We start from the raw sequence: 11216 nt of genomic DNA, 5'->3' as shown, positions 1-11216 counted from the left end.
TCACATGAAAGGCCAGGTTCTAGCCCAGTGCTAGAGCAATAGAGCTTTGTGCAATAGTGGAAATGTTTTGTATCTGCACCATCCAATATGGTAGTAGCCACAAGCCACATGGGGCTTTTGAGTACTTCAAATGTGGCTAGTATGGCTGAGGAACTGAATTTTTAATTTGATTTAATTTTCATGTATTTATATGGAAATAACCACACATGGCTAGTGGCTACCTCTTAGTGCAGTTCTAGAAAGAGATGACCTGGGGGGTTAGGAGACAAGGGCTGTGCTCTTGGCTCAGTCCATAATAGCCCTGTTCTGTATGCAACTTGCTTTTCTTTGGGTCTTGGTTTACTCATCTGTCAAATGTGAGGTTAGCTAGATAATCCCCATATCTAACATTCTTTATTTAGGATGTTTGGCCAAAAGCCTGGAGCATAGTGGTGAGTACCATAGGTGTACAGCGCTAGGACTAGAGTTACCTCTTAAACTTGATCCTGATCTTAAGATCACTGATCTCATCATGGTGGGAGGTCTACTGCCCGCTCCAGGTGGTTCCTTAGTGAGTGGCACAGTCAGGATTTCCACTTGCATAGTGCAGGCTCCAAGAAAAAGTATTGAAAATAGAGTAGGGACTAGAACACGGCCACTGCCAGGCCACCTGTAACCCACTGGTTTCAAAATCATGATCCATACTTGTTAACAATACAGATTCCTGGGCCCAAACCCCAAGGATTAGATTTTAATAGGTGTGTAATTTTAATAAACTCTTTCATTGATTCCAGTTCAGCTGGTTTAAGATGTTTGGGAACCACTGTCCCACAGCTGAACTAACTGGCCAATGCTGGCCAAGCAAAAGTAAACTTTGCTACTTTACTTTTTAATGTCATATTTCATTGTCCAGCAGGGGACTTCATTGCAAAGGCCAGAATGAACGTTTCCCAATCCTTGCCCCATTAGAACTCAGTGGCAGACGGAGTACACAAGTATTCTTCACTCCTTGGAGAACCACTAAAATAACAAAGTGGCCCTAGTTTCCTTTTCTCTGAAATGGGCCAATAATAGTAACCTCTCTCCATACTACTGTGTGGCTGAAATAAGTACATATGGGTAGAGTGCCTCAAATGACACCTGGCATATAGTAAGCATTATGGAGATATTGACTGCGATTGCTCTCTAGTTGATGGAGTAAGAAATAAAAGTAAAACCTGGGTGTGGTGGCTCACGCTTGTAATCCCAGCACTTTGGGAGGCTGAGGCGGGCCGATCACCTGAGGTCGGGAGTTCGAGACCAGCCTGACCAACATGGAGAAACCCCATCTCTACTAAAAATACAAAATTAGCCAGGTGTGGTGGTGCATGCCTGTAATCCCAGCTACTCGGGAGGTTGAGGCAGAAGAATAGCTTGAACCCAGGAGGCGGAGGTTGCAGGGAGCCAAGATCGCACCATTGCACTCCAGCCTGGGCAATAAGAGTGAAACTCCATCTCGGGGGAAAAAAAAAATGCTTACTAAAAATTACAAAGTTAACCAATAAAGAAGAAACTAAATGTAGGACAAGGGAGGGAGGGTGGTGATGCAAGTGAGCTGAGTTCTGCTCTCCATAGCAGGAAGGGGATAAACAGAATGTCTCAGATTGAAGCAATAGCTGGGTACACATGTAAATTAGAGATATAAAGGTGGGTATCAGGCCGGGCACGGTGGCTTACGCCACTTTGAGAGGCTGAGATGGGCAGATCACCTGAGGTCAGGAGTTTGAGACCAGCCTGGCCAACATGGCGAAACCCTGTCTCCACTAAAAAAACAAAAATTAGCCGGGCATGGTGGTAGATGCCTGTAATCCCAGCTACTTAGGAGGTTGAGGCAGGAGAATTGCTTGAACCTGGGAGGCGAAGGTTGCGGTGAGCCGAGATTGTGCCATTGCACTCCAGCCTGGGCGACAGAGCAAGACTCCATCTCAAAAAAAAAAGGTGGGTATCCAAAAAGCAGCCACAAGAGCTCACAGAGCTCATGGTAGTAAGACAGGTGATGAGGCAGAGGGGCTGTGGCAGTGACTGCTGGTTTTTGAGTGTGATTCTGATTTTTTTTTTTTTTTTTTTACTTTTTCTGCCTTCCTAAAGCAGAACCTTCTGTAGCTCTTTCAGTCTAGCTCTTCTTCAGAATATGGCAAGTCTGAGTCTCTTCTGACCACTAAGACAGGGTGATTCAAAGCATGCAGCTAGAGTATTCATATTTTCAAGTTCCTCCCTGGTTCAGCTGCAGCCTCACTGGTACTTGAGAATCTTTGATTTAAAAGCCAATCCTAGAGGCTAGTGGAAGGAAAAAATGGAGGGGAGGGAGGAGGTTTTTAAAAAATACACACTCTGTCAAGTTTTAGATGTGGGGTTTTGTTTGTTTTCGCTTTATTTGAGACAGGGTCCCCGGCTGGAGTGCGGTGGCTCGATCACAGTTCCCGGGCTCAAGTGATCCTCTTACCTCAGCCTCTTAAGTAGCTTGGACCACAGGCATGTACCACTACACCTGGCTTAGCTGTGATTTTATCCTGTTGCCCAAAGCCTATTCCTTACCATCCTCTCCATTAATAAAATCAAGCAAGAACATTATTGTAGAGCAGAGATTTTTTCTTTCATCCACAGCCAGGGGAGAGGAGGTAGTTTTGAGTGACATACAAAGCCGACCCAGCCAACCTGCTCACCCTGCACTGGCCTTGCAGCCTCAAATGCAAAAGCAAGAGGCTTCTCAGATTCTCCAGCAGACAGCTCAGCAGGGGGACCTCAGCAGCCCATGCAGGAAGGCAGGTGCCACACACCGCTCAGGGAGGTCAGGAGCCACCCCAGCCCAGCTCCGGGACTTGGGAAGAGAGGGCAGAGACAGTCGGGAGCTCTGACCACGTACCATTTGGGGGCCCCACAGCAGGCTGGGAGCTTTAGAGTATTGCAAATGACATCCATGAAAAGAGAAAGCAGCTGCCATGCAGCCTGTGTCACCTTAGAGGGGTCAGACTGGTCAGTTTATCCTCCTCGAACCTGCCACCTAGAACCGCCAGGCTGAGGAGGCTTTCACCATGACCGCCAAGGATGTGTTCAAAACCCTCACCCCACTGTCAGGGAGCAAACTTAGTCTCCCAGCCCCAGAAAAATACATCCGGGCCATCCAGGCCTCTTCTGCACCTGGGTTATTTACTACCCAAACCTCACCTTGAAACAGCTAAGATCAGGTCATGGTTCAGGATGTCGGCCCCTGCCTGGGCTCACCCTGCACGGTACAGGCTTGCTGTCCACAAAGATGCAGTTTATAAGAACAGTAGGCACGGGGGTATCTCAGAGCTACTTGCGTACTAGGGCATCCAGGATGAGAACTCCAGCTTTACACCGGATCTAACCCCGGACCCCAAGCACACACACTACCCCAGAGCCCAGCCTCTCCACCCACTGCCATGTCAACCAAGCATTTCCAGTTCATTTTCTCCTCGGCAAGCCTGTATTGAATCGCAGGCCTAGAAGTTTTATCCCCGTTTCACAGATTGGCAGGCTAAGACAAGACAAATTCAGTGGTTTGCCAAGGGCCAGAGAAGGGAGCCCAAGTCTGCAAGCCTGCAAGGTCGCGTTCATGAGAACTTTCATCCTCCTGTGACCGGCGGCAGGCAGATGGGCCTGGGTGGTTACTGAGAAAATTCTTTCAGAAGGGCTTTCGGGGACGTGAAGTCACCGCTGGCTTCCCGGGATTCGGGATTCGGGGTTGGGAGCAGCCGCGCAGGAGCGGTGAAGCCAGAGGCCAAGGCGGTCCGTGCTGCGGGCGGCTCCCCAAGGCCCGGTGCGCTGGGCTGCCCGCCCCGCTGGCCATGGCCTGGTCACCTGCAGCGCACAATGCTGGGGAGGAAGAGCCGTGGATTTCAGTCTGTATGCCCAGATGATTAAGAAGCTGCCACCCGCTAGCGGGGAGGGGACTCCGCCGGGAAGTGGCGGCCGCACGTCCCATACTGGAGGCCACCGTCGCTCACCGAACATCTGGCACGTGCCGTTGGTGCTGGGGTGCTGCGGGAGCGGGCCCTGCCTTCGGGAAGCTTCCATAGGGGAGGAGGCGATCGATCAGACCACAGCAAACGAGCAAGATGACCACAGTGGCCCATGGAAGGGGACTAGGAGCAGTGTGGCTTAGAAACAAGGAAAGCCTCCTGCCCGGTGTGCACGGGGAGTTAGAAAGTGTGACCATACTGTTCAGGGCAGGGACAAAACCCAGCTTCTGGTGTCTTCTGCAAGGGGAAGAAGCCTGGTGGTGGGAGCCAGGGCAATCCCCGGGGAAGAGGCGGCCCCGCACAGATCATCAGGGGCTGGGACGAAGGGTTTGGCTTCTCTAAACGCAGCGGGAAGTTTTAAGCCAGAGCCACACAGAGCATCCCTGTAGCTGCCGCAGGAGAGTGCTCGGGGTTCCCAGCAGGGCGAAAGCACCTTGGGGCCGGGACACTTCTGCTCCCATGACCCCCGCCCCAGCAGGGCGCCCGTTTGGGGAACAGCCAGCAATCAGGGACAGCGCCCCAGGCCCCGCTAGCGCCAGCACTGGCAGGAGGGACGCATGGAGGTCGGACGGAACTGGGGAGGGGGCGCTGGCCAGGGTGGTCTCAGGCCCTCCCCACTAAAGTCAGCTCGACCCAGGGCCTCTCTGCGCAGCCCAGCGCGGCTTGCCGGAGAGGCTCCTAGGACCGGAGGGGAAGCCGCTCTGAACCGGAATGATCTGGTTTGGAGCGGGTTGGCTCCCTCCCTGCTCCCCCGCCCACTGCTCTCCCTCTCCTTCAGCGACGGGCTGGTTTTTGCCGCAGTCCCTGACCAAGGTAAACAGGAGGGAGGAGGAAAGACGGCTCTGTTTCCATAGCAACCCAGAGCCCAGAGGGCAGGCGCTGTGGTTCTCCGGGATGTGCGGGGGTGGCTTCGGGGAGAAGAAAAGGCTCCCTGGAAAAGCCACAGGGAGGAAGGACCCTCCCATGCACACGGTGGGGTGCGTTCAGAAGTAGGGGATGGAGGGAAAAGGAGAGGGGTCAGGCACCCTCGGTGAAGTGGAGAATTGAGCAGGGGCCTGGGGACACAGAGACACATAGGGCCAGGGGTCACACCGAAAATGCAAGCGCACACCCTCTTCTGACCACTCAACCCGGGGAGCAGAAAAGAGGTGCCAGAGCGCTCAGAGCTTCCGAAATCCACACCTCCCTGGTCCTTTCCAGAAAACCCTTCCAGGGGGCAGCTCAGCCCGGGGACAACCACAGAGGTGGGATCTGGCCCCAAAGACAGGTGTCACCTGAAACAGGCCACTGTTGTCCGGCTGCAGTATGCTGGGAGGACCAGCTCCCGCTCCACCCTGCTCCCCCTGGGAGGAAGGTTGACCCCTGCGTGGGAGTGTGACTGTGGAAAGGCATCCTTGCTGCAGCTGTGACTGTGACGGGACAGCAGAGTCATGCATAGGATTCTAGGGCTGGGGGTCCCAGAGGGGTGGCCCCGCCCCTCCTGGGGGCCAAGGACTGTCACCATGTCACTACGGCACTCTCCAGCTGCTGACCGAAGCCCTCGCTGACCACAGCCCTGCCACATTCCAGGTCTTCCCTCTGTAGCAACGTGAAGAGACTGCAGTGAGGTGTGGAACTGGGCAGTTCTTCTGGATTCATTAAAAACTGGTTCCACCACAGGAGTCAGCCTGGCCACTCAGGTGTGGCGCGGGTCTCTCCTCATTTAGCTTTCACCTGCATGCCCAGGGATAGGAGAAAACGGCACAGAGAGAGGTGGTAGAGGGTAAGCATCCTGCCCTGGCAAAGCTGAATGAATGCGGGTAGCTTCAGCCCAGTGAAGCAGCGGCAGGGGCGCCTGTGGGAACCTGGGTGGAGGTGCCCTCTGACCTTGGTTTCACTGGGCCAGGGGGTGAATGCTTCTGGCAGTGGAGCTTCCAGGCCCGGAAAACCCAGGCCTCTTCTCACGGGGGCCCTCAGGTGCTTGTGGACTGCCCAGAGACAGAAGAGAACTGAGGGTGGGAGGGCCAGCTTTCGCCTGCAGAACACCCTGAAATGCCCCATTTACCCAGCTCCCTCGAGGGCCCGCATAGTCCAAACTTCTCTGGCCTCAACTCCTACCACTGTGCCTTTGCTTCCTCTTGACCAGCCACGGTGGCTTCCTTGCTGCTCCTTGAGCGGTCAGGCGTGCTCCCTCTTTCCGGAAGTCTCCTCCTCCAGTATCCACGTGGCTCCGTGCCTGGCCGCCTTCAGTTTTTTAATGTGGTCTTCTCACTGAGGCAGAGCCGGGGCTAGGGTGAGGCAAGTGAGGCAGCAAGGGCTTTCCTGCCCTCTCTTGTGAAAACTGTCTACTCTCCCCTCTGCTCAGGACTCTCCTCTCCCCGTTCTCCTCTCCCCGTCCTCTTCCCAAAGAATGGAGCACCATCTTGTTTAGTAGGCACGCTGTTTATTGCCGGACTTTCTCCGTTAGAATGGAAGTGCCATGAGAACTGGAATCGTCTCTGCCTTGCTCTTGTTCTGTCTGTATTCTTCAGAGCCTAGCACATAGTAGGTGCTCAGTGTACACTGTCAGATGGAGGGGCGGATGGAGGGATAAATGGGGCCATGGGGTCAGTAGGCTGTGTCCTTCCCCAGTTCCCCTTCCAACAAGTGGGAAGTGTGCTGCGGCCTTAGAAGAGGCTGGCAGAGTGGCGAAACGCACTCCTGGTGAGGCACACAATGTGAGGTACAGGGGTTACAACTAAAAAGAAAAACAGACTGGCCTTAAAAAAATAACAAAGGTGGAGGCTGCTACTTCCACCAGGCCCAGTAGCCCCAGCCAGGCTTTAAGAGTCCTCCTACATCGACCCGGTGAGGTGGTTCACGCCTGTCATCCCAGCACTTTGGGAGGCCAAGGTGGGCGGATCACTTGAGTCAGGAGTTCAAGACCAGCCTAGCTAACATGACAAAACCCCACCTCTACTAAAACTACCAAAAAAAAAAAAAAAAATAGCCAGGTGTGGTGGTGCATGCCTGTAATTCCAGCTACTTGGAGGTTGAGGCAGGAGAACTGATTGAACCCGGGAGGCAGAGGTTGCAGTGAGCCGAGATCAGGCCACTGCACTTCAGACTGGGTGACACAGCGAGACTCTGTCTCAAAGAGGAAAAAAAAAAAGAGTCCTTCTACATGAAAACTGCTAGCACAATTGGAGAAATTAAATTCATCCTGAGGCCAAGACTCCGCCCACTGGGAAAAGCAGGGTGGAGGGCAATAGCCCGTGTGCTCCCTGCCCCTACCCCACACCAAGGACTCTGGGGATTGTGCAGGGGCAGTGGCAATGAGGCAGCTCTCTGTGGGTTCAGCCCAAGTGGGATGTGCTGGAGGCCTCCACCACTACCAGTGGGCTCAGCCTGGCAGCGCATTGGGAGGGGCTGGGGGAGAGGAAAGAGGGGAGAAGACCCTCTTAGAACCACATTACTGGCAGGGCGCGGTGGCTCACGCCTGTAATCCCAGCACTTTGGGAGGCCGAGGCGGGCGGATCACAAGGTCAGGAGATCGAGACCACGGTGAAACCCCGTCTCTACTAAAAATACAAAAAATTAGCCGGGCGCGGTTGTAGGCGCCTGTAGTCCCAGCTACTCGGGAGGCTGAGGCAGGAGAATTGCTTGAACCCGGGAGGTGGAGGTTGCAGTGAGCCGAGATCGCGCCACTGCACTCCAGCCTGGGGAACAGAGCGAGACTCCGTCTCAAAAAAAAAAAAAAAAAAAAAAACCACATTAGTGCTTCTCTCAGACAGGCAGCCCTGACACCTGCACTGGGGGCTCCGTGTGCCTTTCTGCTTCCTGTTCCTCGCTGTGTGTAACCAGCAACAACAGGTTTTCACAGTTCCATCCGTCGAAACCCCCACTTGCAGAGTGAGTCACCTTCAATTTCCTGCCCGCCTGCCTCTTTCCTGATTGACCTGATAAATTCAGGACAGCTTTTATTGCTTTTGGCGAAAAACTGCCATTAAGATTTACAGAGCCGAAAGCTGGTACAATGTAATCTTCAGAGTAATTTACACAGTGAGTTTCAAAAGATGAAAAGTTAGCATTTCAGAGGTAATTTCATAAAAAGGATTATCAGATTAATCACTATGTCAATTTAATAGCAGTGTCTCAAATAATTAATTAGCTTTCTTGAAGTCAGCAATGCAAGAAAGGACTCTAAAAGGAATACAAATGGCTGTGTCAGACAGTAAGTATGTTTTGGGCAATCGATCTTGAGAGAATTCTTCTTGGAATTACACCGGTGGAATGTCAGGCGTGGGCTCATTGGCACAGAGACAAAACCAGAAAGTGAAAAGCTCTTGGTGCGCCCAGGTCTCCCGAAGAGCCTTGGGACGTGACTGCTGGGGGCTTGTCTGTACCCGCAGAGCGAAAGCTGACCTGCCACATGTTGAATTGTCCTGTGACACCTGGAAAATGTGTCTAACCAAGCAAGCCACTGACAGGTTGCTCTAATGGGAGATCCAGGTGTGAACTGCAGTCCACTTGTGAATACAATCAATGCCTGGACTGGTTATAAACACAGCCCTCCCTGTTTCATAGCAATACCACTCCAATCAGCTGCCACATGGCAGGGCAGGGCTGTGTCCTTAGTGGATGCTATGGATTGAATTGTGTCCCCCTCCACATTCCCCCAGAAAACATATATGTTGGAATTCTAGCCTACAGAACCTCAGAATGTAACCTTACTTGGAAATAGGCTCTTTACAGAGGTAAATTAAAGTGAGGTTCACGCCTATAATCCCTGCACTTTGGGAGGCCAAGGCGGGTGGATTACCCGAGTTCAGGAGTTCAAGACCAACCTGGCCAACATGGTGAAAACCCGTCTCTACTAAAAATACAAAAATTAGCCAGGCGTGGTGGTGCGTGCCTGTAATCCCTGCCACTTGGGAGGCTGAGGCAGAAGAATTGCTTGAACCTGGGAGGCAGAGGTTGCAGTGAGCTGAGATTGTGCCACTGTACTCCAGCCTGGGCAACACAGCAAGACTCTGTCTCAAAAAAACAAACAAACAAAAAAAACAAAATGAGTTTATTAGGATAGGCCTTAATCTCATACGACTGGTGTCCTTATGAAAAGGGGAAATTTGAACCAAGACACACACACAGAATACCACGTGAAGATGAAGGCAGAGATCTGGCTGCAGGTCTGTCTATAAGCCAAGAAACACCAAGGCTTGCCACTAGACCACCAGAGCCAGGAGAGAAGTGTGGCAGATTCTCCCGCACAGTCCACTCTGCTGGCACCTTTACTTCAACGGCCAGAGCCCTGAACTGTGAAATAAGACATCTCTCTTGGTTGAGTCACTCAGTGTGCGACACTTTGTTTTTGTAGCCCTGGGGAACTCAGACAGTGGGGCCTCATGGAAAGAGTCAACTTGAGCGTCTTTGTTCTTAATGTTCCTATGTTTTTCTAACCTTTTTTTATACACAGGCTCGGGGCAGAATGTGAAGATATGACGCATCTCAGTAGGTGCAAGCGTATTCTCTCTGTTAATCACTATTTCTTTTTCTTCCTTTTCTTTTTTCTTCCTTTTTTTTTTTTTTTAAATTGAGACAGAGTCTTGCTCTGTCTCCCAGGATGGAGTGCAGTGGTGCAATCTTGGCTCACTGCAACCTCCCCCTCCTGGGTTCAAATGATTCTACTGCCTCAGCCTCCCGAGTAGCTGGGATTACAGGCGCCTGCCACCATGCCCGGCTAATTTTTTTTTTTTTTTTGTATTTTTAGTAGAGATGGGGTTTCACCATGTTGGCCAAGCTGGTCTTGAAGTCCTGATCTCTGGTAATCTGCCCAACTCGGCCTCCCAAAGTGCTGGAATTACAGGCCTGAGTCACTGCACCCTGCCCACTATACTTTTTCCTAAAGAACTGAAAAAGGGTCCGGTGGCTCACACCCAGCACTTAGGGAGACATGCTGGCGGATCATTTGAGCCCAGGAGTTCGAAGCCAGCCTGGGTAACATGGTGATACCCCATCTCTATAAAAAAAAATACAAAAGAGTTTGCTGGGCCTGGTGGTGCACTCCTGTAATCCCAGCTACTTGGGAGGCTGAGGTGGGAGAATCACTTGAGCCTGAGAGGTCAAGGCTGCAGTGAGCCAAGATCACTCCACTGCACTCCAGCCTGGGTGACATGAGCGAGACCTAAAGAGAAGACTCAGATGCTTTCTCCTGGGGTTGCTGACCTAAGGCTCTGAGCCTGGAGCTGATGGGAGCCCTGTGACTTCTGCCTGGGGACAGCCTGCCCTAAAGAGAACAAGGCAGCAAGGCAGAGCAGATTCTGGTGACACACGCACACCTGGATGCACACACTTGGCCAGGTGCTTTAGCTGCACGAGCTCTGCAGAAAAGCCTCCTTGACTTTAAACAGTACTCGGGTTTGGGTCTCAGCAATTCTGCTTAGAAATGTCATATTCTGGCCTGGTGCGGTGACTCATGCCTGTAATCCCAGCACTTGGGAGGCTGAGGCAGGCGGATCACTTGAGCCCAGGAGTTCAAGAGCAGCCTGGGCAACATGGCAAAAACCCATCTCTACAAAAAAAATATAAAAATTAGCTGGGTGCAGTGGTATGCTCCTGTAATCCCAGCTGCTAGGGGGCTGAGGCGGGAGGCTTGCTTGAGCCTGGGAGGCAGAGGCTGCGATGAGCTGAGATGACGCCACTGCACTTCAGTGTGGGCAATGGAGTGAGGCCCTGTCTCAAAAAAAAAAAAAAAGAAAAAAAAAATATTTTGGTCTTTGCCTTCCTGCTCACCACAGAGAAAATCCACCCTCAAAAGGTTGTGCAAATCAAGCACAAGGATAAAGTCAGGGTGACCAGGAGAGTGCCAGACCAATGGTAGGTGTCTGATTAGATACCCCAGGGGCCACTGATGCCACATTTAACAGCCTGAAAGGAGCCGTGGTGCCAGCCTCCTGAGCGGCACCACCCACCCAGGTGCCTCCAGCCCTCGCTGCCAAGGGGCGTTTCCCAGGGCGCTCTTCTCACCCTTCGGGGAGCAGGCTGTCTCCTCAACACCACCTCTTCCCACCAGTTTGGCCTCCCCAGCCTTTGTAGTCAGGAGTGCTCCCTGGTAGGATGACAGCTAGTCCCTTCAGGAAGGGCACCGGTGCCCAAGAGGCCGATGACCCCTGGAGCCTGCGTGTGACACCCAACCAGTACCCAGGGTGAAGCTTCCACGGCTGAGGAGCTTCCATAGGAGTCTGAGGCGGGCAGCAG

General features: G+C 52.5%; 1 protein-coding gene across 1 annotated transcript; it reads left to right on the top strand.

Annotated features, from left to right (window-relative positions):
- The first annotated feature begins 4558 nt into the window (after window positions 1-4558).
- Window positions 4559-5659, top strand: LOC105550917. Its single transcript, XM_011995989.1, has 2 exons — window positions 4559-4814; window positions 5202-5659. Exons 1-2 carry the CDS (start codon window positions 4559-4561, stop codon window positions 5408-5410), a joined length of 465 nt encoding a protein of 154 aa, XP_011851379.1. The 3' UTR covers window positions 5411-5659.
- The last annotated feature ends 5557 nt before the right edge of the window (window positions 5660-11216 follow it).

This window comes from Mandrillus leucophaeus, unplaced genomic scaffold (genome assembly GCF_000951045.1).
Source record: "Mandrillus leucophaeus isolate KB7577 unplaced genomic scaffold, Mleu.le_1.0 Scaffold5, whole genome shotgun sequence".
Classification (NCBI taxonomy): Eukaryota; Metazoa; Chordata; class Mammalia; order Primates; family Cercopithecidae; genus Mandrillus; species Mandrillus leucophaeus.
This window is presented reverse-complemented; position numbering and strand designations above follow the sequence as displayed.

Excerpts from the sequence above, each read along its gene's own strand:
- LOC105550917 (XM_011995989.1), top strand. The coding sequence starts at position 4,559 with ATGGAGGTCGGACGGAACTGGGGAGGGGGCGCTGGCCAGGGTGGTCTC. Across the intron at positions 4,815-5,201 it reads TGCCGCAGTCCCTGACCAAG|AAAACCCTTCCAGGGGGCAG; the intron begins GTAAACAGGAGG and ends GGTCCTTTCCAG.